Below are 27,304 nucleotides of genomic sequence, written 5' to 3' on the forward strand. Positions count from 1 at the left end.
ATTTGCACGAATTTGACCGCCTTTAAAATTACAATATTGTAGCGATTTAATTAAGTCCACCCATTAGAGAATATCAACAGCTAAATGCAGTTGTTCGTGAGTATTTTTTTTTTCATACAGAGAGCGCTGTGTTCAGCAGTGTGTTATGAGCTCCGAGATGTCCAACTGACAATTATACATGACTGCACGTCTTTTAAAGGCATTTAAATACAAACACTCCAGCGATTGCACACAATAAATATAGAAGAATATTTTAAAGACCTACATTGAGTGCAAATGACTTTTTTCACTGGCTTAACTAACTAACATTGAATGCACTGCTCAGTCTTCATCTGCATCAAAGACATCATTTGCACGTCTTTTAAAGGTATACAAACACTCCAGCGATTAAACACAATAATAGTAGAGTAATATATTACACAGCTTAAATGCTTGCTTATTTCTGCTTTTAGGCTCAACCGCACAGCAACGCTTTCAAGCACGCGCTGCACACTTGTTGTATGGCAAGCCATTTTAACCTAAAATACACATAAATCCTCTATGGCAAGCTGTTTAGCCTAAAATATACTAAGCATTACTTATCGTAATAGCATTTTTACTAGCAACAATTCAATCAGAGAGCTCTAAGTGTTCTGGGCTGGCCCTTTTGCCCGAAGGCTGCCCGGTTTGCTTCTCCAAGCCAACATTTAAAGTTTGTCATCGAACTTTAGCTTCTAGTTCATTTTGTTTTTGTAGAAGCTTGTACTTTTCTTTGATTTGTATCGTGTCCATGGTAACCAGCAAAAACATTGTAAGAACACAAAACAGGAAACAATTTAACTTCCAAAAAAAGATACGTGTCCATGTGTGTGCCACCCACGTTACCTTTGTGGGTTGAGGAGGATATCCCGTAATATATGGGGGCCCTCTCTAGGGAGGTTTGCTCTAATTGTCCAATACAGTCTCTGTATTAACCTCCTAGTATGAGGTAGGTTCTTAGTTACCAATCAGATATAACAAAAAAAAAGACAATCAATTTAGCATTTTGACCATTTCACGGAGTGTATTTACTTTTGATCTGTTCGTTCGTGTCCTTATTTGAGTCTTTTGAATGCACTCACATACCTCTATATCATAATTTCCTTTGATATTCCTGGAGCCTCTGCTTGGCTCGTACAGCCATATCTTCTGTGTTTCCAACTCGTTGCCATTGTAATGCCGAGTCGTTCTTCTATCCCGCTCTTAAATGCGCCTCCGCCTGATACTTCTGCGGTGATTGCCCTCCGGTTCAGCTCTTTCTCAGCCTCTTGTGCGCTCTCGTACGTATGTGGGCCAGCTTCCCAATGAATCCTGATTTTCGTTAGGGGTGTCTGGAAACGTATTCCTCTCTCCTTCAAGGCCTTTTTTATGCTGTTGTATTCTTTTCTTTTCTGGATAACCTCAGTGGCGTAGTCATGATCAAAGAAGAGTGCGCGGTTTTGATAGTGGATTTTTTTCCCCCAGGCTTCCCTCAGCACCGTCTCTTTCACTGTGTATTGAAGGAAGTTCACCACAATAGATCTCGGGGGTTTATCAGCGCCTGGTTTCGGCAGTAAAGCTCGGTGTGCCCGTTGTATTTGTAGATCCATGTTTGTTGGTAGGGGTAGCTCATCTTTCAGAAGTTGTTCAATGAATCGTGTTGCAGAGCCGCCCTCTGCTCCCTCTTTTAAGCCGAAGATCCGGATATTATTCCGTCGGCTTCTTCCTTCTTGATCTGTCAGCTTGTCCCGTAGTATTCTCTGCTGCTTAATAGATTGGAGTAGAGCTTCTTTTGCCTCTATGTTCCAGTTTTCTAGCTCCTCAATTCTCTGTTCAGTTTCCGTGATTCTCGCATTTTGCTCGGCTAGTTCTGTCGTTGTTTCTGTTAGCCACTGGTTAATGTCTTTCTTAAAATCCTCGAGTTCTTTTTTAAAATCCTTTTTAATTTCCCTTTTTAACGTAGTAAATTCCGCTTTTAGTTTGGTTTTGAAGTCCTGGATTTTTTTTAACAATATCTTTCAGTCCCATACGGATCGCCACGGCTTCCTCGGCCTCCAGGGGTTTGTCTTCACCCTCTATTTTATCCGCTACCTCGCCTTCGTCTTCATCGCTCAGTTCTGGTTGTTTCTTCGAGTTTTTTTGGTTTATTTGTCTTCTTGATTTTCCTCCCCTTTCCATCTCTGCTGCAGTTGTAATTATTTCTATCAAAACTATCGAATTCTGGGTTTTTTATCGAGTACTGATCGGGAACCATACACCTATGCTGCCATCTTGGGTTGCGTCAGCCGGAAGTCCTCGACTCTGCTTGTTTTCTAGAGTCCTCGAACCATGCCTGGAACACACCAAGGTCTTCTCTGAAGAGCCCGGACGGGGAGATCGGGGCGCTGAGAAACGCACTCCGGTGTGCTCTGGCAGGTTTGCCAAGGTTAGCCAAAGATGCCGCTGCGCCACCACAGTACCGGCCATGGCATGCCCCAACGACACCAGCGCACTATGGTTTGCACACAGCAAGTAAGTCATAATGTGTCAATTGCCTTCCAGGCGTGATTATAGGTGTCTTCAGCGGACGGCGCAGGAGCGCGATATCCTATAGTAATGTGTTGTACCGAGTGGACCGACTTAATGGGAACAGTCTCAAGGTGGGTGGGGGGCAGAAACTGCATCTTGACCAATAGGAAGTTCTGTCCTTCCTAGGTTTTTGTACCAAAAACTCTCTAAGACCTCAAAAACGTAAACTTGCTCTCTTAGAGATGTCTGGCAGTTGTCCTGGCATCCTTATCTAATGGTGATGGACAGTTTGCTTGTGTTAGTCCACCAAGATCCAATCAAAACATAGCAAACCTTTGTCCACTATTGAAGTCAGAGACGGGGCCCCTGCCATAAACTGGGCCCTGGAATGCGTGGTCCACTACATTGCATTCTTAGTAAGGTTCTTCATCTTTCCATAAGATAACCTAGCAATGACATAGCAACACTCAACTGAATCACTTGCATTTTATGCATCTTATGCACTTTATTCCTTTTGCATGTATGGTATTCATTTAGTAGTTAATTACTCTTGTCTATCTTTTGTTAATCAATTTATTTTATTATACGTGTGTCTTCCTTGTGTTGATAATACAGTAAGAGGGTCTACAAGTTAGATATCCTATCAATCATTCTCATGTGATATAATCATAACGTCATCTGTGACACGAGTACCCATCACTACACTATTTCACATTTCTAGTGGGCGAAAGCAAAACTCACTACATAATTGGTATCCCTGAGTGGGCCGAGTTAAAATGGGATGAGTCTTATGTAAAAATTCACTACACTTTTCTGAGTTTTCTCATTGGGTACTTTTTTTATCCCTGTCTGCACCAAAACCATCTGGAGGGTTAGCTGCCAAAAAGTTCATTTTTAGTTTCATCTGACCATAGAAGCCAGTCCTGTTTGAAGTTCCAATCATGTCTGACAAGTGAATATGCTGGAGTTTGTTTTTGGGTGATTGAGGAACAACATGTGGTAATGTAGGGGCTGTTTGGTCACTTTATTTTAGGCTTTCTGACCCCAAGACTCAACTAATCTCTGCAATTCTCCATCTGTGATCCTTGGAGAGTCTATGGCTCCTTAAACTCTCCTCCTTATCGTGCCTTAGGATGATATAGACACGTCTTCTAGGCAGATTTGTAACATATTTAGTTGACTGGAACTTCTTAAAGGAACACTCCACTTTTTTTTGGAAATAGGCTCATTCTCCAACTCCCCCCGAGTTAATAAGTTGATTTTTACCGTTTTGAAATCCATTCAGCCGTTCTCCTGTTCTGGCGATATCACTTTTAGCATAGCTTAGCATAGATCATTGAATCCCATGAGACCAATAGCATCGCGTTCAGAATTAACCAACGAGTTTCGATATTTGTCCTATTTAAAACTTGACTCTTCTGCAGGTATATCGTGTACTAAGAGGGGTGTGCAAAGCAGCCAGTATTTGTGTCTGTATTTGTATTTGTTGAGGGGGGAAAAGTATTTGTATTTGTATTTGAGTAAAATTCAAAATAAGTGAAAAAAATCCTGTTTTTTTGTGCGCTTAACTTTTAATTTACGTTATACTGTAAGTATTTTGTAATTATATCCATTATAATAATTATGGATATGCAATATTGGTTAATGTTTTTGAATATGTAACAAGGAACGTCATTGAAAAAAAAAATTACCAGACAACCATTACCTCATCCATGGTTAAACCAACTAATAAAATGCCATTATGAACATTATGAATCCCACCACCACCAGTCCTTGTTGAAGGATGCTGAACAGACAGAATAAAAATAAAAATAAAAATGTTCTTCTTCTGAAAAAACTTCTTTCTTGTGGCGTCTGCCGTTGCTAAGCAGCCATGACCTGATCACTCAATGACGACTCAGAAGTTTCAGCAAAGCATAAATGGATTTCCAGCATTAAAAATCGGTTGCATTAGCTTTGCTATTAAATGTCTTTAAAAATGGTTATTCATGTACAGATATGATCAGCTGTTCCTCCAACTTGGCTGTTTTTTCAATGGTATAAGGGAAAGGGTGAAGCTGATTTTTTGGTTCTTGTCATATGACCTGCGTGCGCATGTGGCATTCTGAAAAGTTGAGATGTATTTATCCAAAGATTATAGAATATTTATGTTGATGCGGCGCGGACGCGCCTGGAAAAAACGAGCGTGTATCACCGTGTGAGCGTTGCTTTCATTATGAGCGTGCATACCGCGCTTCTACATTTGAAATAACGGACAAATATGGAAACTCGTTGGTCATTTTTGAACGTGATGCTATTGGTCTAATAGGATTCAATGATCTATGCTAAGCTATGCTAAAAGTGATATCGCCAGAACAGGAGAACGGCTGAATGGATTTCAAAACGGTAAAAATCAACTTATTAACTCGGGGGGAGTTGGAGAATGAGCCTATTTCCAAAAAAAGTGGAGTGTTCCTTTAATTATTGCTCAAATGGTGGGAATGGGGATTTTCAATGCGTTAGCTCTTTTCTTACAGCCACTTTCTATTTTGTTAAGGTTAACAAACCTGTTCTGCACATCAGAACTATGTTTTTTGGTTTTACTGCTTGTGATGGATGATTAAGGGAATTTGGCCGTTGTGTTCCTCATATTTATAATCCGGTGGAACCGGAAGTCATGGCTGCACAATTCCTTGCTCCTAGTTACCCTGGTGCACTAAAAATGAAAATATGAATAGAAATATATTCATATACTATCTATATATATATTATCCATAGGAATTTATATGGATGCCAATAATTATGGTCACGATGCATTACAGAAAACCATTTATTTCATAATGTAAGTTTGCCGCACTATCATTTCGCTTTCGCCAATATTAGTGGAGGGCACTGTACATGCTGCTTACCTAGCCTTTAAGATACATTTTTTTGATTTTAGATACATTCAGAGCAGGTACATCTGATCTGAGAGCTTCACTAATCTTAAGAGGATGCAGCTTTCTGTGTACAGTATGAAGGAGGAGTAAAATCAACAAAAGAGCAATGATATACAGGTGCTATAGGCTGTCAATGTCTATCGTGAAAAGAGATCAACTAGATGGGATTTTCAAATCTTTGGTTTTCTGAATAAGGTCACATGTGTCTTTCAAATAAATAGTGTCTTTGTGATATGTTTAAAAAACATTTGCTGTTTAAAAAATAATACACATACTCAGCTGTGAAGTACATTTCGCTGCTACAGTCTGAGACGATTGGTCGCCTATCACATATCATATTAAAGTAGAACTCCGGTGTGATATTGACCTAAAGTGTATTGAATCATGATACCGAGTGTGAACGTACCTTGCATATTTCATCTCGGTTTGTGTCCAGCTGTCCGAAATCTGGGGTCAGTTAGCCGATGCTCACAACAGGTTGTCAATGAAAGTCAATCGGGCATCGAAGGAGCCATGTAAATAAATCACTGTTTTACGCCATTTACGAGGCACAAAGTAGCTCCACACTTCATCAGTAGACTTCCTAGGGCCCTGACATTTAAAACGAGACATTGAGAACTCAGAAAAAGCACCGGTAGTTTATTTACAAGAAGATTTATACAGACATTTTCCACCAGGAACAGAGCAGTCGCCGCCATCTTAAATGTAGTCACGATAAATCGAGTGTACCGTGAGAGCAAAACGAGACCAGCCACAGAGGTCAGGTGCTGCAGTTGCTCCAAATCTGCTTATATTTGAAAAATGTCCTAACATATTACATAAAAGTAACTCACATACTTGAAATGATCAATAAAAAAGCTAAACGATTATATAGAATAAATGATAGGCAAGCTTATTTCTTTTATTTATTTATCTTATGCAGTTTCAGTTCTTCTTTTTCTTTATTCCGTTTTTTGTATGTTTGGAAAACAGTTTCATCCTCTATAGGCCTATATGTACTGTATATGTATAAATGGTTTTGTGATACAGTAAACACATCTTTGACGAGGTGTGTGTTTTTTCCCATTCCTAAGTCAATGATCTCTTTCACAGCAAATGGATAAGCTGTTTGGCAGTTCTGGAATTGGAAGTGAACCAGCTTCTACAATTTTCTCCACTCCACTGGTCCTGGATGAAGTGTGCTCCCAAAACACGGCCACACACACACGGCCACACACACACACACACACACACACACACCACATTCCTCTGAAGAACAGCCATTCCTGGACCCTCTGATCTCCAAAACATGGTGCTAAATCCCACAAGAAGAAGACGACCAGTGAGCCAGCCCTCTTTTTATGAGACCTATGAGGCCCATGCAGAGAGAAGGACTTCTGCATTGGAGACCCTTGTTCAGCCAGAACTTCGGAGATGAAGAAGACTGAAAGAGAAACGCAGATGGTCATTTGAAAAAAAAAAATGTTAACCAGCCTAAATACAATTGTTACAGAACTAAAAGCAATTGGACAACGTCAGGAGAAAATTATGGAGATACCAGAAAAAAGGTAAGTTCAACAAGAAGAATTTCACTAAATGCTGAATACGACTTTAATTGACCTTACATTTTGTGTCACACAACGTAAAGAAAGCCAAATTGTTTTCATGATACTAAGTTGTCCACAATGTTCTACTGAGTAAAGTTCTGCTTTCTGTTATAGTATGCTAAGGGATTATCACAGTGAGGTCTCATAACTGGGATGTGACACCCATCAACTGCAGAAACTGTGTTACGGAAACCAGCTTTCTCAAAACCTAACTGTTTCAGCTTCAGCCGCTGGCCTTTTGGCCTGGAAATGTGATGTGCCATTTGAGCGTTAACAAGCAAACAAAAATCATGGAGATGCTTGGCAAGACTTGATTTGCTAATACCAAATCTGTCTGCCACTCCCCGATATGACTCTCGGTTGGATAGTGTCCACAGGCATGCAAGAACGCTGTTTGTATGTGGCAATTTGGTATGTTGTGCATTCATGTAAAATGGACCAAGGGCTGTAATGAGATACTGCAAAGAAAGAGGAAACAGTTCTAATATTGATGGGGCTTATTACTTACACACCTTTACCTGTCCTTTTTGAAGCCTAAAGTGCCTTTTAAATTCTGAAGGACTGTAGAGTGGGACAACATCCTCAACAAAATTTTGCATTTTGGGAACATCTCTAAAAAAGTATATAAAAAAGTATTAGTTTTAGAATGTATCCCTAGAGTGTGTAACTCATGACTGGGATTTCACAGTATTATTACAGTTTCTTTATTATAAATAGGTCACAATAGTGGCACGTCAAAAATGAATGTCCAAAGTCACCAATCAATTTTTTTTTTACAAAAGTTACCCAATTAAAAGCTGTTACAAAACTATAATGACACAGCATGTTCAATTTAAGGATCATTATAATATACATAATAAATTAATATTTCAGATACGTGGTGACATCACAGGAGCTACGAAGGAGGCACTCTCTACCAGTAAGCTACTCTGCAAATTCGCTAGTGGCCAATCTAAGAAAAGCCAAATGACAAAAAAATAAAATAACTGAGAGGTTGGCAGAGCTTGACGTGACACCCTCAAAGCGCACAAAGCTCACTTTACAGTGCTCAAAACTTTGTGAAGGTAATAATGTAGAAGTGGCAGAAGTATTTTAAAGGGAATTCTGAGACCTGTATTATGTTTTCATGTTTTTTTAAATTGTTATAATAGTAAGATTTTACATGATAACTGTCACAATTGCCGTAGAGTGGAGCCAGTAGAAAACTTGCATGAATCCGGAGTTATAATTAAATGGACATTTATTGAAAAAACAAGGAACTGTTTTTGGTGTTTTTAATTTCAGGAAGACCTTGACAGCTGTGAAGAATGCTTAAGAGGCAGATTGGGAACCATTTGAGCTGGCAACACATGGTCTTGGGCCTGCTGTTATAAAGGGCACTTTCCCATTAATTGATGCATGTCTTAAAGAGAAAATGAAGGCACTGAAATCAAACAATTCCACAGATGAGTAAGGTTTGTCTCCACTACAGAGAAAAATATTATTAATTAAAATGCTTGATTGTTTTTTTGTCCTTTTTGGACAAAGAGTAAGAACAAGACATGGTTTATTTTGATCTGCCTACATTCATATGCTTATTGAAACCTCACTAAAATTGACAACTAATAGCCTTTTAATAAATACTCAATACAATGAGCAATTGTGGTTTGTTGTAATTCATTGATTTCATTGAAATACTGTATATGTTTTGCTTTTTTTAATGCATGTACAAAAATGTGTGATTTATAGTCCCTACAGTCCCTTCACTGTGAAAGACCATGAGGTATTCCTTATCTGAGCTATACAGCCATAGCCAAACATATAGTACAATTGGTAAATATGATCCAAGAAGGCTGATCTTTAATTTTAAAAATGCACAAAAATCTAACGTTTCATTGGATATTAAGAATTTAAAACGAGGGGAAATATCATTATGAAATAAACGTTTTTCTCTAATACGCATTGGCCACAATTAACGGCACCCTTTTAATCAATACTTTGCCAGTTGAACAACTCAAAATGCCTGTTGAGGTTAGAGAACACCTGACGAGAGATCAGAAACTATTCCTTCATCCAGAATGTCTCCAGATCCTTCAGATTCCCAGCTCCATGACGGTGCTTTTTCTCTTCAGTTCACCTCACTCATTTTCTATTGGGTTCAGGTCAGAAGACTGAAATGGAAAGTCTTTTTGAGGTTTGTGTTTGGATTATTGTTCAGTGGAAAGTTCCAAACATGGCTCATTATAAGATTTCTAACAGTCACTCATTTTTTATGTTGGTATTTGACATGATGCCATGTTTTTAAACAAGACCTCCAGCAGAAATACTGGCCAACAACATCAAAACTACAGCAGTAAATTTCATTGTACACATGGGGAACTGTTTATCCCTGTGTTTACCAAACCCATCTTGAGTGTTTGCTGCTTAAAGCTCATTTCATCTGACCATAGAAGCCAGCCTCTTAAAGTTCCAGCCGTGTCTGATAACTGATTATGCTGGAATTTGTTTTGGGTGAGCAAGGAGAATTTTTCTTGAAACCCTCCCGAACAACATGGTGATGTAGCTACTGTTTTCCGATTAATTGCGATTGTTTTACGACTGTTTTTAAGGTTTTCTGACCCCGAGACTCAACTATTTTCTGCAATTCTCCAGCTGTGGTCCTTGGAGAGTCTTTAAGTCAAGTCAAGTCACCTTTATTTACATAGGGTTTTTAACAATTCAGATTGTGTCAAAGCACTTTACTGACACTCTGTCCTCCAATTTGATACTGCTATGTATAATGAAAAGATTAAACACTCCATTTTCAGTTAAAGTACTAGAGACCTTTAATTTGGAGCAAGATAAATGGGAGAGTGACTTCTTTTTTTGTCAGATGTGTCATTTTTCTCACATCTGATTAGACCAATTTCAGTTTGAGATCTCTAACTCAGAACATACAAGTGCTGGTAATATCATTAGAATATCTTCAAAAAGATGATTTATTTCACTAATTCCATTTAAGCGAAACTTGTATAATGTATACATTACATTCATTCCACACAGACCGAGATATTTCAAGTGTTTATTTCTTTTCATTTTGATGATTGTAACTAACAACTAATGAAAACCCCAATTCAGTATCTTAGAAAATTAGTGTATTGTGAAAAGGTTCAGTATTGAAGACACCTGGTGCCACACTCTAATCAGCTAATTAACTCAAAACACCTGCAAAGGCCTTTAAATGGTCTCTCTGTCTAGTTCTGTAGGCTACACAATCATGGGGAAGACTGCTGATTTGACAGTTGTCCAAAAGATGACCATTGACTCCTTGCACAAGGAGGGCAAGACACAAAAGGTCATTGCAAAAAATACTGACTGTTCACAGAGCTCTGTGACCAAACACATTAATTGAGAGGTGAAAGGAAGGAAAAGATGTGGTAGAAAAAAAAAGTGCACAAGCAATAGGGATAACCGCTACCTGGAGAGAACTGTGAAACAAGACCCATTCAAAAATGTGGGGTAGATTCACAAAGTGTGGACTGCAGCTGGAGTCAGTGCTTCAAGAACCACTACGCACAGACGCATGCAAGACATGGGTTTCATATGTCGCATTTCTTGTGTCAAGCCACTCTTGAACAACAGACAGCGTTAGAAGCGTCTCGCCTGGGCTAAAGACAAAAGGACTGGACTGCTGCTGAGTGGTCCAAAGTTATGTTCTCTGATGAAAGTATATTTTGCATTTACTTTGGAAATCACAGTCCCAGCGTCTGGAGGAAGAGAGAAGAGGCACAGAATCCACGTTGTTTGAGGTCCAGTGTAAAGTTTCCACAGTCAGTGATGGTTTGGGGTGCCATGTCATCTGCTGGTGTTGGTCCACTGTGTTTTCTGAAATCCAAGGTCAACGCAGCTGTATACCAGGATGTTTTAGAGCACTTCATGCTTCCTGCTGCTGACCAACTTTATGGAGATGCAGATTTCATTTTCCAACAGGACTTGGCACCTGCACACAGTGCCAAAGCTACCAGTATCCGGTTTAAGGACCATGGTATCCCTGTTCCTAATTGGCCAGCAAACTTGCCTGAACTCAACCCCATAGAAAATCTATGGGGTATGTGAAGAGGTATATGCGATATGCCAGACCCAACAATGCAGAAGAGCTGAAGGCCACTATCAGAGCAACCTGGGCTCTCATAACACCTGAGCAGTGCCACAGACTGATCGACTCCATGCCACACCACATTGCTGCAGCAACTCAGGCAAAAGGAGCCCCAACCAAGTATTGAGTGCTGTACATGCTGCTCATACTTTTATACAGTTATAATCATCAAAATTAAAAGACTTGAAAAATATCAGTCTGTGTGGAAAGAATGTATACATTATACAAGTTTCACTTCTTAAATGGAATTAGTGAAATAAAACAACTTTTTGAAGATATTCTAATTATATGACCAGCACCTGTAGATTGATGTATGTTTTTCTCCGTTCACAAAAGCACTGCATGTGCGTGATGTGACCATGTGAATACTCAGGTTCAGTTGTTAATGCAGTTTTTTTTTTGTTGTTGTTGCTTGTATAAAATTAATACTTGGAAAACCAATGTAGGTATTTTAAATGGATCACAGTGTAGAGAATTAAGCTCAAAAGGAAAATTTATATAAATAATTACAATTAATTACGATTAACTACAATTATTTATATTAGTCGCCAGTAGTAACTGTAGCGGGATTAACTCGCCATCGACTATCCATTCGTCCAGCGAACATTCAGGGTAACTTCATATCAATTTCATATTGGCCACAGAAAAATAACATTCTTACAGTATTAATGCATTAGAGCATGTAGCTTAATCGTAAATCATAAAGGGACATTAATTTGCAAGGCAGAATCAGAGACTCATGTAATTCATGCACAAGAGTTTTATTAACGAAGGACTAACATATAACTAGTCTAAACGAACACGTACACATGCAAATCACACATACATGGTACCTAGGAAGGGCGAGAGGTGATGGCTAGAAACAGACAAGGAAAGGGGTATGAGGCTGAGTTGACCATCTGAAAGAACCATCAGTTTCTAACTCAAAGCACAGTATACGATAGCTTACACAAAACCTCTGTTTAGTAGAAGGAATGATACTTGCATTTGACTTAGCTGTTAAACTAGAGTCTCGTGAAGCCTCTGAAGTAGTTCTGGATGGTTCTATTAGATGGCCGAAGCTGCAATCAAGATTTTTCAGAAGAGACAGGCGGAACTGTGGAGTAGAGACCTGAAATCCCGCGGGAGTACCGCAGGACCCGCGGGACCCAACGCAACAGAGTGCGGCGCGGGACAAAACTTGATGGGCGAGTGCGGGTGCGGGCGGGTAGAGCTCCTGTGTGTGCGGGACGCGGGAAAATAAAATGATTCGCGGGACTCCCGCAAAATAGAAATATCTAAACATAAAATATCTAAAAACAAAAAATTGTTATTCATCTATTGCACAAAAGCAGCAAGAACAACATAAATATGATCAGTAAGCGCAAGAATTGGCAGTTTCGGTTTAAAACTTGTTTGAAGTGTGAGCCATGCTGATTTCTGGAGCGCATCGCCAATCAGTGGTGTTAAAGTTAAAATCCACTCACTGCTCAAAAGTATTGAACAGTGCTGAATATTGGGTGCTTACAAATTACAACACTCAAAGTGTAGACATGTATGAAAGATTAATTGTGCATAATATCCATTGTGTTATAAGAGCTTTATGAGATCGCGTATATACTGAGATGTCAGCTTTAAAGGAGCCTTGTTTGTTTGCATTCTGCCGTAGATGCACGCATAGCTCATGTTTGCTTTTTTGTTAAGAATAACAGTGGTTTGTGAATGTTGATGCTTAGTCTAAATAACACATATTTTATCCAGAGCGTTTATGCTGGGGTCTAGTGGAATTTACAAGATGTTACAGAACTGTTTCATGTAAATTCAATCGATGTACAGAAAAAATCAATATAGATTAATTTTATGCGGGCTTTTGCGGGCGGGAGCGGGACAAATCATGAATGTCGCGGGCGGGAGCGGGACGAGATAACGTATATTTCTGCGGGAGCGGGCGGGCGCGGGACAAATCATGAATGTCGCGGGCGGGAGCGGGACGAGATAACGTATATTTCTGCGGGAGCGGGCGGGCGCGGGACACAATCTTGCGGGAGCGGGACTGAAAAATCCGTCCCGCGCAGGTCTCTACTGTGGAGCATGGTTCGAATGGTTGTGGCATTTTATATTCGGATTAAAGTACGAACACACATGGCATTCTATGAGGAGAAGGCGTATACCAAAGTGTGCATCATTAAATGCATTAGTTTGATAGGAGACACATAGTTATAGGAGGGGTTACATTGACTAGTACTTCACACATTAAGCATGCATAATTTTTTTTTTTTAAAAGTCAAGAGACATTATACAAGACATTTATAGTATGGTGGTGACAAAATGACCTAAAGGATATGTGTGTTCATTCAAATAAGTTTTTCTTTGAATTAGGGACAAGTCCATTTCTATGGGCATAAAGTCTTTCCTATAGGAAAGGAGTAGGAAGAGTGTTTCTGTCTGCATTCCTTTGGGTCGTAAAACTGTGATCAGATGGCTGCCCTGGCAACTGAGCTCCTTTTGGATGTTAGTTGCTTTCAGGGGTTGTTTCCAGAATTCCAACATACAGTATAGCTGGCTTGTTGGTTTTAAAAATTATTTGTTATAGGTAACAAATAGCCGCTTGTCTGATTGGTTCAAACACTACAACAGCCACATAATAACTTCACCTGTTTATGTATATTGCTAAATAAATAAATAATAAATTGTAAGTCATGAGTTTTAAGTATGCCTATAAAATTAAATAATAGTCTATATAATACAGTTTTGTTTCAAGCCTATGTATTTTGGACAATAGGTTAAATTATTAACGGAAACAGCTATGCAACAAGTGCTTTTTTTTTTAGGGATATCGTCATCCCGCACACTTTTTTTTATTAGTAAAAAGCCAGTTGGATGGAGACAGCAAATTTCAGTTTTTGTATGCATATTCTCTTTGTCGATCACAAAACATTGCAAAAAACTGGATGGAAACTTGCCTATTGGGCGACAAAGTTGTTGTCAGCTTAGTGTTAGCAGTAGTGTGTGACCCACTGTTGCGGATCATTTACATTGTGTCACGTAGTGTGAACAGCACAGTGTTTCGCCGATTAAGTCGTAGGTATGCCTCAACTGTGAGAGACAAAACCTAAAAAAATTATTTACCTAAAATCTAATTTTATGATTTTTAAATAATTAATTTCCATTTTATAGCATGAAATAAGTATTTGATAACCTACCAACCAGCAAGAATTCTGGCTCTCACAAAACCTGATTGTTTGTCTTTAAGAAGCCCTCCTATCCTCCACTCATTACCTGTACTAATTGCACCTGTTGAACTTGTTACCTGTATAAAAGACACCTGTCCACTCACTCAGTCAGACTCCAACCTCTCCACTATGGGCAAGACCAAAGAGCTGTCTAAGGACACTAGGGACAATCAATGATCCTGGGAAAGGTGAGAGATCTCCCTAGAACTAAATGGTAGGACCTGGTCAATGACCTGAAGACAGCTGGGACCACCGTGTCAACATTTACCATTAGTAACACACTCCACGGTCATGGATTAAAATCCTGCAGCGCACGCAAGATCCCGCTGCTCAAGACAGCACATGTCCAAGCCTGTCTGAAGTTTGCCAAAGACCATTTGGATGATCCAGAGGAGGCATGGGAGAAGGTCATGTGGTCAGATGAGACCAAAATAGAACTTTTGGTAAAACATCCACTCGGCGTGTTTGGAGGAAGAAGGATAAGTACAATCCCAAGAAAACCACCCCAAACGTGAAGCATGGGGGTGCTTTTCTGCAAAGGGGACAGGACGACCGCACTGTATTGAGGGAAGGATGGATGGGGCCATGTATCACAAGATTTTGGGCAACAACCTCCCCTCAGTAAGAGCCTCTTGTCCAGCTACAGTCCCAAAACCTGAAAGATCTGGAGAAGTCCTTTATGGAGGAGTGGGACAAAATCCCTGCTGCAGTGTGTGCAAACCTGGTCAAGAACTACAGAAAACATCTGACCTCTGTAATTGTAAACCAAATATTAAGTTCTATTTTTCTAGTTTGTCAAAGACTTGTTTCATGCAATAAAATGGTAATTAATTATTTAAAAATCATACAATGTGACTGGATTTTTTTTTGTTGATATTCTGTCTCTCACAGTTGAGGTGTACCTACGATGAAAATAACAGATTTCACCATTCTTTGTAAGTGAGAAAACTTGAAAAATCGGCAGTTTATTAAATACTTATTTGCCCCACTGTACTTGTTGAAATTCATGCCAGACTTGTTAGCCCACCTTTTCTTGGCACAAGTGGACAGTTCAGTAAGAAGGAACTTGTACGTAACACGACATAACTCACTTGAGAATTTATATTTAATATTTGTCAACGTTTCAGTCAATAATTTCAGCCTTCAAAATTATTTTGCTATTTCAGTCAAAAAAATTACTTTTTTTTTCTGGTGCCATTTTATACTGCAGAACTATTTGAAACTATTTACATACAAAAAACAGAAATACGCTCTGGTACATACAAGCATATACATATAAAATTGCTCCTTCTAAACTTGTCAGTGTCTTTCCAGAATACGTTTGCAAATGATCTTTCAGGTTTCTCTGATTGTGAAACTTATGTTGCAGAAGGTCTGTCTCCAGTGTGAAGCTTCATGTGAGCGGTAAGGTTTCCTTTAAGTGTGAAACTCTTTCCACATGAAAGGCAACTAAAAGGTTTTTCTTCGCTGTGAACTCTCATGTGAGCCCGAAGGTTTCCTCTAAATCTGAAAGTCTTTCCACAATAAGGGCAGATATAATCCTTCTCTCCAGTATGAATTCTCATGTGAAGATTTAAGTTTGTCTTGTTTGAGCAAGTCTTTCCACAGTGATTGCACATGAACGGCTTCTCTCCAGTGTGAGATGTTACGTGATTTTTAAGGTGATCACTGTCTGAGAAACTCATTCCACACTGATGGCATATAAAACTGAGAGAGGGAGCTCTTGAGTGAACCACCATGTGCTTTTTAAGGGTTCCCTTATGACTGAACTTCTTTTCGCACTGATCGCATGCATATGGCTTCTCACCAGTGTGAATGTTCATGTGATATTCAAGGTTTGGTTTGGTTGTAAAACCTATTCCACAAAGTTTGCAGAGGTACGGCTTCTCTCCAGTGTGAGTTCTCATGTGTCTGTTAATGCTTCCTTGTTGACTGAAATGTTTTCCACACAGAGGGCATGTGAAGGGCTTTTCACCTGTGTGGACATTCATGTGGCTTTTGAGGGCTGCTTTTTTAGTGAAAGATTTTCCACACTCTTGGCAGGTGAAAGGCTTCTCTCCAGTGTGAATCCTCATGTGGACTTTAAGATTTCCATGTTCACTGAAAAGTTTTCCACACTGTTGGCAGGTGAAAGGCTTCTCTCCAGTGTGAATCCTCAAGTGGACTATAAGGTTTCCATGTTGACTGAAACTCTTTCCACAATACTGGCAGGTGAAATGAGTTTTACTTGAAGTATTTTCTGTCTGAGAGCAACTAATTGATTCTTGTCCAGTTATAAAATACTGATCTTCATCTTGCATTTCATCTAGTACTTCACTCTCCATTCTCGGCACCATCACTTCTACAAGTTAACCCCTGTTTAAAAACAACAGTAGAACAGAGTAAAACAATGGCCCAAATCTGCCATCTGCCAAGGGCTCTAAATGATAACAGCCAAGGAAAGAAGGGTCTCACCTAGCAAAACAATGAGTTATTTTCTAAAAAAAATAAATAAATAAAATTTACAATATATTTGCTTTTTAACCTCAAACGTCTTTTCTAGCTCAGCAAGATGACCATTTGGGATTAAAAAGTATATAAGTTGTAAATGTTTTTAGAAAATAACCAGTTGTTTCTCTAGATAAGACCCTTCTTTCTGGGATCATTTAGAGTCCTTTGAAGCTGCATTTAAACTGCATTTTGAAAGTGAAAACTCAAGGGCACCATAGAAGTCCATTATATGGAGAGAAGTCCTGAAATGTTTAACTCAAAAAAAACACTCTTTCTCTACGACTGAAGAAAGAAAGACATGAACATCTTGGATGACAAGAGGTTGAGTACATTATCTGTACATTTTGGTTCTGAAAGTGAACTACTCCTTTAATGGTTCTAAACAACCTAATAATTAGCCAAACACTCCAAACTAACACTACAAATTAATAAAAGAAAACCACAAGTTATAAAAACACTTCATATTTAAGCATTACATATTAACCCTCAAAGACCGAGACAGCCGCCGGCGGCTAAAAATAACTATTGTTCTTAAATGTTTAATAACTTTTGAACCGCTAATCCAATTTGAATGCTTTAAAAAGTTTCGTAAAGTACAGAGTCTACTCTTTTCAGTGATATCGCATTTGTCTCATTTGGATATTCAGAGGCTCCGTGGTAAGCATGATTACGTCATCACATTTCCTCAGCACTGATTCGTCAGATGAAATCAATACGTTTTGGTCCTCTGAGCCAAACAGGAACGATTGTTGATGCTTAGTCCCACCCCTGTGCCCCGATTGGTTCAAACTGTCATCTATTCAACCAATAAACATAGGTTTTGGTCTTTTGAACCACCGATTAATATGTTTCTTTGCAGATCTGAACAGACGCAAAGTGAAAGCAAAGTGCGTCTTGCGTGCATGAAAACAAACGCAAAATAACACATTTGCATGACAGCATTCTTTGAAAATGTACAGAAATACTCACGACAGAGCCCTTTGACGTAAAACAAACCAAAAACAAGGAGGAAACAGCAGTAGATATCGGATAAAGCACTGGAATGTGGGTTTTCGGTCACTAGGCGACGTCCCGGTGTTGTGTAATATTCAGTTCCCGTGAAAAACTGTTCCAATGGGCGGTGTTATCATGAATATTCAAAGCCTGTTCCGTGGTGGGCGTGGCTTTGTGAACTACAAACAATCGAATGGAATGGAGTGCGTTGTATGTTCTTCACCTCTTGTTTGATAAATTATTTCGTTAAGGTAATAAATCCGAGTGTTCATACGTCCCGTTTAGATGTACAGCTGTTTGTTATTCACATAAAAGGCTGAAATTCGTATTGTGTTGCATGTGCTTTCATCGGAACGCTTTATCATGGACATATGACAATGTTTTTGCGGTGTGGCTAACGTGGATGATAACAAACATCAAGCACAGTACGAATTGAAGACATTTCTGTTGTTGCTCTTTTTTGTTGTTTATTTAAAAGCTGTGTCAGTAGTTGCTGTGTATTTTGCTTTTCATAAATGACTGATTGCAATTCAACTCAAATATCGTTAGATGCATGTTCAAATAAAGATTGTTTAACGTTCTCTGGTGTTGTTTTGTGTTGCCTTTTTCCTTGTTTTATTTATTTATTTATTTATTTTTGGGTCAAGAGCCTTGCAACAATAATAAAAAAAATTAAATTAAAAAAAGTAATTTGCAAATGGTGGACGTTGTTTATGGAGCATTTAAGAGAAGAGAGCCTGAAAGAAAATAAAGTTATTTTAAATGTACTGCCTATAAAAGGCTGTGCCTCTAGTACTTAAACACACGAAAGGTGAACTTTTACAATTGTATTCATGCATAAATACTTGCAGCAATGCATTACACATAGTAGGTGTTATCACAGTGTCAGTTATGAAAAGCAAAATACACAGCAACTACTGACACAGCTTTTAAATAAACGACAAAAAAGAGCAACAACAGAATGTCTTCAATTCGTGCTGTGCTTGATGTTTGTTATCATCCACATTAGCCACACCGCAAAAACATTGTCATATGTCCATGATAAAGCGTTCCGATGAAAGCACATGCAAAACAATACGAATTTCAGCCTTTTATGTGAATAACAAACAGCTGTATACATCTAAACGGGACGTATGAACACTCGGATTTATTACCCTAACGAAATAATTTATCAAACAAGAGGTGAAGAACATACAACGCACTCCATTCCATTCGATTGTTTGTAGTTCACAAAGCCACGCCCACCACGGAACAGGCTTTGAATATTCATGATAACACCGCCAATTGGAACAGTTTTTCACGGGAACTGAATATTACACAACACCGGTAAAATAGATTCCGACGCAGACTACAGCCAGCAGATCCATCTATTTGGTTGTTATATTATTCGACTAATTATTATATAGTTTTTAAAGATTATTTGTACTATTTTTTCGGTTGCACTCTGTATATTTCTCTCTCATTTTGTGTGTAGTTTGTGAATAATTTGGATTGTTTATTTTTTTGTTGCACAAGACAATTTGTGCAATTTTTCTTGTGCTACTTTCTACACTATTTGTGTTTATTGTTCATCTTTTGGATTAAGAATATATTGTAGTGGACCACGGATTCCAGGGCCCTGTTTATGGCGAGGGCCCCTCCCTGGCCACAATAGTGGACAAAGGTTTTCTACATTTTGATTGGATCTTGGTGGACTAACATAAGCAAACTGTCCAACGCCATCAGATAAGGATGCCAGGACAACTGCCAGACACCTCTTAGAGGGCAAGAAGAGACCTTTGGGACAAAACCCCTGGAAGGACAGAACTTCCTATTGGTCAAGATGCAGTTTCTACCCTTCACCCACCTTGAGACTGTTTTCTAAGGTTTGGTCCTGTGACGGTCATAAAAATTCCTTAGGATCTCCAGATACAGCACGCAGTGGGGGAAACAAAGAGAGATCACAAAGATCCATCCAAATCCATTCATAACTATGTTTTCAAACCTTGAACTGATGCGAACCATAACACACACATCTTATACTTATTCAGAGAAATAAGTATTCTCACTGACAGCGATGTGTAGTGCAACATCTTACACAAACTCAGCTGTTAATGGACAAATGAATGCATGCATGACAGTTCAATCTTTTCCCATCATGTTTGGACTTAATGTGTTCATTACATGACCAAATGTTTTCTGATTGTGTTTTGGAAAATGAGAAATGCACCAGTAAAACATTATTGACACCTTTTTTAACTTTGTGTTTGGACTATGCAAATGACTTCCACAAGAGGAAAGAAGGGTGGGCTACCCCATGTCCCCCGCTCTGATGGAACCAACCAATCACAGCATGGAAATGGAGAAGCACCAAATTGCAATCTCCTCCTCATCGGAAAGTTATAATAGGTACCTCTCCAAAAGACACTCCTTGTACTGAGTCTGAGTCCCGTCGGGGAAAGACATAACAGTTACACAAAGTTCTGAGTCTGCGGCCTGTGAAGGAAGAGACACTAACAGAGCAACAAAGTTCAGAGTCTGCGGCCCATTACAAGGGTGAGACAGTAACAGATCAAACTTCTTTCTGAGTCTGCGGCCCGTTACTGGGAAAGCAGCAACAGATACCTCCATTCTGAGTCTCCAGCTCCATAAGAGAGAGACACTAACAGACACAACCATTCTGAGCCTACTGTCCAGAGAGACAGAAACAGACGCTCCACGCTTCAAGTCTCCAGCTTTGAGGCAGCAGCAGATACGACCACGTTCTGTCTGTGAATAAAGAGATATTTTCCACGTTCAGAGTCTTCGTCCAGCGAGGCAACAACAGATGCAGCACGTCCTAAGTCTCCATCCGAGAGAGACAAAGCGGATTGAACAGAGTCTCTAGCCCAGAGAGGCAGAAGACCAACAGACATTTGCAACAAGGTTGAGCTACAGCAAGCAAACCTTCACTTCAGGTACCTTTGCTTGCGTGTTCCAAGCTAAGGGCCTTCAGCACCTACACCAGGGCCACATCTGCGTGTTCCAGATCTTAGGACCCTTTGGTGCTCCAGGAGAACAGCATCCTACAGCGCTTCATGCTCAAGGCTGTCGAAACGGATTCCTGCTCCTTTTCCCACTGACTGCTCCCAGCACAACCAGTGGAAGAATTCACCGCTACCGGACTGCTCAATCAACCACAGAGAGCGTAAATATCACTTCCAATCCTCTTCCAGAGACCTTGGCATTGTTGTGTACTATCAGTATATGATTTTTCTAATTTACATTAGATATTGTATAGCTGATTGCAGTTGATAACAAATAATAGCTCATTTATTTGTTTGATGCAAAATAAGGTTCTTCACCTTATTTGTTTCAGAGTAGCAACAGTTTATCTTTCCATAAGATAACATAGCTATGACATAGTAACACCCAACTGAATCACATTTTATGCATCTTATGCACTTTATTCCTTTTGCAATTATTGTATTCATTTAATAGTTGATTACTCTTGTCTATCATTTGTTAATAAATTTATTTTATTACACTTGTGTCTTCCTTGTGTTGATAATACAGTGAGAGGTTCTACAAGCTAGATATCCCACCAATCTTTCTTATGTGATGTACTCATTACCACACATTAAGTGACATGTGATCCAAGAATCATTACGTCATCTGTGACGCGAGTACCCATCACTACACTATTTCGCTTTTCTAGTGGGCGAAAGCAGAACTCACTTCATAATTGGCGTCCCTAGGTGGACCAAGTTAAAATGAGATGAGTCTCCTGTAAAATTCACTACATAATTGGCGTCCCTGGGTGGGCTAGCTTAGAATGAAATGAGCCTCCTGTTTTATCAACTCAAGTCAATACACTAAAAGATAACAATAGAAGTAACTTTAGCAGGCAACTAAGTCTTTCACTGAGTCAAAAACCCAATTGCATAGCAAGAGTGTTTTCCTCTAAGCCTGATTGATAGTTTCCCTGCTCAACTTTGGTACAATTTATGAATAGGATTTGTTGCAAAGTGTATAGAATTGTGATTTTTATTGCTGCATAGAACTTGCAGATATTTTTCCCAAAATTGTTGTTAGCCCAGTTGTAATTGTTGATTATAACTAATTGCTACTAGAAATATAGCATAGAGTTTCCACCTTGTAAGTCTATTATAGTTTCTAGAATTCTCTTTTTATGTGATCCTGTCAGGTAAGGGTAACGCCCTCTGGCAATTTATGGACGCATGCTAGAATTCACACCCCTTGTCTGTGTGTGACATTCGTTGTCCTAATAGCTCAGAGCTGCTCACACTTGTGGTGAACTTTAAGAGCTAACTAATACAGGTGGTGTATTTATTTATTATATACATACACACAAGTATTTATATACTAAATAAATATGGCTGACTTGACCACTGAAGCAGTGAACCAGGCCTTAAAGGGCGCTTCACTATTAAAGCTTCTATCCAGCCTAGCACTAAACTGGCCTATCCAACCAAACCAGGCCATAGACAAATTAACTCTTGCCCATGACCAGAATAAAGATAGGGATTTAAAGTTTCAGGAACTCAAAAACGAGTTGGCTGAGTTGCGTAAGGACAATTTGAAGTTAAGAGCTAAAGTATGCAGATTGTCTTCAGATACTAAGTTCTTACAGTCTTTTACTGATAGTCAGGAAGTAGAGCTGAAAAAGCTGAAAACTGACGTGGCCACTCTGCAAACAGAGTTGACCCATTCCTATAAAGACATGTCAGTACAGACAGAGAGATTAAGTGCAGTAAGTACTAATCTGAATGAGACCAAAGCTGAGTTAAGGTCAGCATTGCTTGAAATTTCTGAGCTGAAAAGGCAACAAGAAATTAGACGCAAGAATTGTGATCTGCTCACGCAACAATCTTCTAACTCAAACGTTACTCAAGTCCAGCATAGGGAACAGTTGAGTAGAGTACGAGCTGAAGCTTCAGCTAGAACATCTGTGTTAGCAAATAAAGATGGCATTGCAGAACAGAGATGTGAAGTAATAGGAACAAGGATGAGTGAATTAGAAAAACGCAGGCACCTCCCCCACAAGCAACTTGAACCACAGAAGGTGCATACCCACTCCACCAGTTCAGCTGTGAGGGAACCCCTGGTGAATAATCTTTCACAGGGACAGTCTTACCAGGAAAATGGTAATTTTACAGCCTCTAACAGCCCTTCTGTCAGAGTATAATCTGTATCAGAACCCATCTGCCTCTCGTTTATCAGCTTTCCGAATCAAGCAAGGCCGTCATGAATCTCCCAGAGAGTACTATGAGCGCTTGAGGAAAATGTATTTTGCTGGTAGAGATGACCCCAGGGCAGAGGAGGATGTCATGTTTAAGAGTTTGTTTGTGAGTAATCTATACCCAACTGTTAGAAAACCACTCATACTTCTGGTAGATGTTGACCGTATGTCTGCTGGAGAACTGAGACAGCTTGCAGTGCGAGCATGGGACAGTGAGAGGGTAGGCACAAACAGGAAGGACAGAGAGCCAGATACATCTGTGCTCGAACCAGGAAATGACTGTAAGGCTCCCCTACAAATGGAAGTGTCAGAACTTCCCAGGAACAGGTTTGTCCATTCCAGCAATCTCCAGCAGAACAGCCAGAGCCCTAGGTTCTCAGGTTACAGGGGACATAACAATCACAGACATGCCCCCAGAAAGGAGAGCAGACAGTGGGAGGACAGAGAGCAAAGACAGAAGAAGGGTAGAGATGGCTATGAGAATGGCCACAAACATTGTAGTAATTACAGAAGTAGGAAATCTAGAGGAACTGATAGTAAGGATGCTGAGAACTTAGCAGAGATCCAGCACCTACTTCGTAAAGCCCTCAAAGACCTCAAGTCAGACGAGAATACCTCCACTGACAGACACCTGGTCTTCTCAGCATAACCAGGTCGGGGCCCCTCCCCCTCCACCTAACATCAGAGTGTTGACAAGAGACATGGGGAAAAGGGGGGTACCCCATAGTTGAACAAGGTCTATCCATGTCAGCAGACACCCAGCCCTTGTATCACATCAGACATCACCTTCAACCAAAGAAGGGTTCTTTACTTTCCACTTCAGTTTGTTTCTAGTTTAGACTTTTCAGTCAGTGTCTATAACCTACAAGGTTATAATTTTGTATGCCCATGACAATCCCTTTGGATGTCAGGTAAAGGGGGGTCAAGCCCCTATGAGACTACTGATCAACTAGTTTACTTCCCACATGTAAAGTAAAACATTGCAGTGTCACGGTTCACACATCCGCTGTGTTCTCAGGTCCCGTGATGTGTGTGTGTGACTGTGGTGTACGTCATGCTCATCAGCGCAGCTGCCGATCGTTACACTCACCAGGTGCCACTCATTTACGGTCTCTACATAAACTCACTCATCCCTCTGTTTCCCCGTCAGATGATTCTTCTAGTTCTCTGTCACTGTGCTGTTCGTGTTTCTTGGAGTTCGTGTTCGTGGAGTTCGTGTCAGTCTGGATGTGTATGTGATCGTCTTCGTGGGATTTGTGACCGTGTCTCGTTTGTGTGTACACCGTCACCAGGATCTTCACTTTTCATCACCAGCACCATCTTGCCCCTGCCTCACCCAACCGAGAGACTTTCACTCATCTGTTTGTATCATCATCTTCATCTACTACAATAAACTGGTTTACACTGCTTTTGCTTCCCTTTGCTTATTCACCCGTTACAGAATCATCTGACCACAATGGAAGCAGCAGGCACACCTCAACCCACTGCGGAGGAATTCATGCAGGCATGCGTCTCTCGGTTGGATGGTCAAGCTCAGGCTATTGGAGCTCTTGTGGGGCAGGTGTCCGAGCTCAACCAACGGATGCAACAACTTCGACTTCCCGCTGCGCCACCCACACCGCCCGCCCCGCTCGTTCTTCCTACACCATCTGGCGCAGCCCCACAGTACGAGCCCCGCCTTCCCACCCCGGAGATCTACACTGGTGAGCCGAACTTCTGCCGAGCTTTCCTCGCTAGGTGTTCGATGCATTTCGCATTACAACCGCGTACGTTCACTAGCGAGGAGAGCAAGGTGGCGTTCGTGCTCACCTTACTGTCTGGGAGGGCGGCACTGTGGGGAACGGCGGTGTGGGAGAATCAGGATCCTTGTTGTTCCTCGTTCACGACACTCGCCGACGAGATGAAGAGGGTGTTTGACCGCGCGGTCACCGGGAGAGAGGCCGCGCGGGTCTTGGCGGATCTCAAGCAGGGGGAGAGATCCGTCTCGGATTACTCCATCGACTTCCGCACCCTCGCGGCGGAGTGTCAGTGGAACGAGGAGGCGCAGTGGGACATGTTCCTGCATGGGTTGGCTGACCGCGTCCAGAAGGAGATTTATGCCCTGGAACTACCCGCCACCCTGGACGGCCTCATCAGTCTGGCCATGCGGGTAGACTCTCGACTCTCCCGGGCCGAGCGGCGGTGGTTACCCGCTCGGCTCCCCCCTGTGGAGAGAGGACCACCTCGAGCCAGCGGCGAGGGCGCGGTCGGTCACGTCTACGATCCCGAGCCCATGCAGGTCGGTAGAGCTCGGCTTACCCGGGAGGAGAAGGAGAGGCGGAGATCCCAGGGCCTCTGTCTTTACTGCGGGGCCGCCGGACATTTTGCTTTTTCTTGCCCAGTAAAAGGCCCAGCCCGGCAGTAAGGTCGAGGCTACTGTCGGGTGGGATCTCCGCTGCTAAGACCTCATCCAGTGCTACCTCCACGCTCCTTCCGGTTAGGTTAAGATGGTCCAACCGTTCTCTTCACTGTTCTGCACTGTTGGATTCGGGAGCTGAGGGTAATTTTATGGACATTACTTTTGCACGTCACCATCAAGTTCCCCTCCTCCCCCTCACTGACATTATTGCCGTCCACGCACTCAACGGACAGTCCCTTCCTGACATCACCCTCATCACTGATTCCATAACTCTCACTGTGTCTGGCAACCACAGTGAGAGTATCCCATTTTACATTTTGGACTCCCCCCATGCACCCATTGTCTTAGGACACCCCTGGTTCACCAAGCATAATCCCCGTATCGATTGGCAGCTTAAATCTGTGTCTGAGTGGAGCATTAAGTGTCATGAATCTTGTCTTGTGTCTGCTTGTCCGTCTGTTTCTAGCTCTGTGTTTCAGGAGAAGGCGGCGGATCTGTGTAACGTGCCCGCGGAGTACCTCGACCTGAAGGAAGTGTTCAGTAAGTCTCGGGCTGCTTCTCTCCCTCCTCATCGTCCCTATGACTGTGCTATAGAGTTACTGCCAGGTACGTCTCCGCCTAAGGGCAAACTTTATTCACTCTCAGTTCCTGAGAGAGAGGCTATGGAGAAATATATTTCTGATTCTCTAGCAGCGGGGTTCATTCGCCCCTCCTCTTCACCAGCGGGGGCGGGGTTCTTTTTTGTGGGGAAGAAAGACGGATCTCTGCGGCCTTGTATTGATTACCGAGGGCTGAACAATATTACGGTAAAGAATACTTATCCTTTGCCGTTAATATCTTCAGCCTTTGAGAGGTTGCAGGGAGCGTCGGTCTTTACAAAATTGGATTTAAGGAATGCTTATCATTTGGTCCGCATCAGGAGGGGTGATGAATGGAAGACCGCCTTCAACACCCCCAGGGGGCACTTTGAATACTTGGTCATGCCCTTCGGCTTGTCCAACTCCCCAGGGGTCTTTCAGGCACTCGTGAATGACGTGTTGCGAGATATGGTAGATCAGTTCATATATGTCTACCTGGACGACATATTGATTTTTTCTTCTTCTCTCCAGGAACATGTGCAACACGTCAGACGAGTGCTTCAGAGGCTGCTAGAGAATGGGCTTTTTGTCAAGGCGGAGAAATGCGATTTTCATGCACAGTCTGTTCCTTTCTTAGGGTACATCGTGTCGTCTGAGGGTATGCGCATGGATCCCGAGAAGGTTAAGGCTGTGGTGGATTGGCCAAGCCCAGATTCCCGTAAGGCCCTACAGAGGTTTCTGGGGTTTGCCAATTTTTACCGGCGTTTCATTCGCAACTTCAGCCAACTAGCCGCACCTCTGACTGCCTTGACCTCCCCCAGAACGACGTTCAGGTGGTCAGACGCAGCCGAGGCTGCGTTTGCCAACCTCAAAAGCCGCTTTGTTTCGGCTCCCATCCTGGTAACCCCTGATCCATCACGTCAGTTCGTGGTGGAGGTCGATGCGTCAGAGGTGGGGGTAGGTGCGGTGCTTTCACAGCGCTCACCCGCAGACGACAAGATGCATCCCTGCGCGTTTTTTTCACATCGCATGTCGCCAGCCGAAACTAATTATGATATTGGTAACAGAGAGTTGTTGGCAGTCAAGCTAGCATTGGAGGAATGGCGCCACTGGTTAGAAGGGTCGGGGGTACCTTTTATCGTTTGGACTGATCATAAGAACCTGGAATATATCAGAACCGCTAAAAGACTGAACTCTAGGCAGGCTCGGTGGGCTCTTTTTTTCGGACGTTTTGATTTTACTCTCTCGTACCGCCCGGGTTCCAAAAATATCAAACCCGATTCTTTGTC

At 41.3% G+C, this 27,304-nt stretch overlaps 1 protein-coding gene across 1 annotated transcript in view; it reads right to left on the reverse strand.

Annotated features, from left to right (window-relative positions):
* LOC141338423 (uncharacterized) overlaps positions 1-27,304 on the reverse strand; it is an 82,606-nt gene that overhangs the window by 49,260 nt on the left and 6,042 nt on the right. The window contains exons 2-3 of the mRNA XM_073843970.1: positions 16,106-16,676; positions 15,707-16,015 (exon numbers count right to left, since the gene is read on the reverse strand). Coding sequence (XP_073700071.1) covers positions 15,707-16,015; positions 16,106-16,676 — 880 coding nt within the window. The remainder of the gene's footprint in view (positions 1-15,706; positions 16,016-16,105; positions 16,677-27,304) is intronic.

Source organism: Garra rufa, chromosome 1 (assembly GCF_049309525.1).
Source record: "Garra rufa chromosome 1, GarRuf1.0, whole genome shotgun sequence".
Classification (NCBI taxonomy): domain Eukaryota; kingdom Metazoa; phylum Chordata; class Actinopteri; order Cypriniformes; family Cyprinidae; genus Garra; species Garra rufa.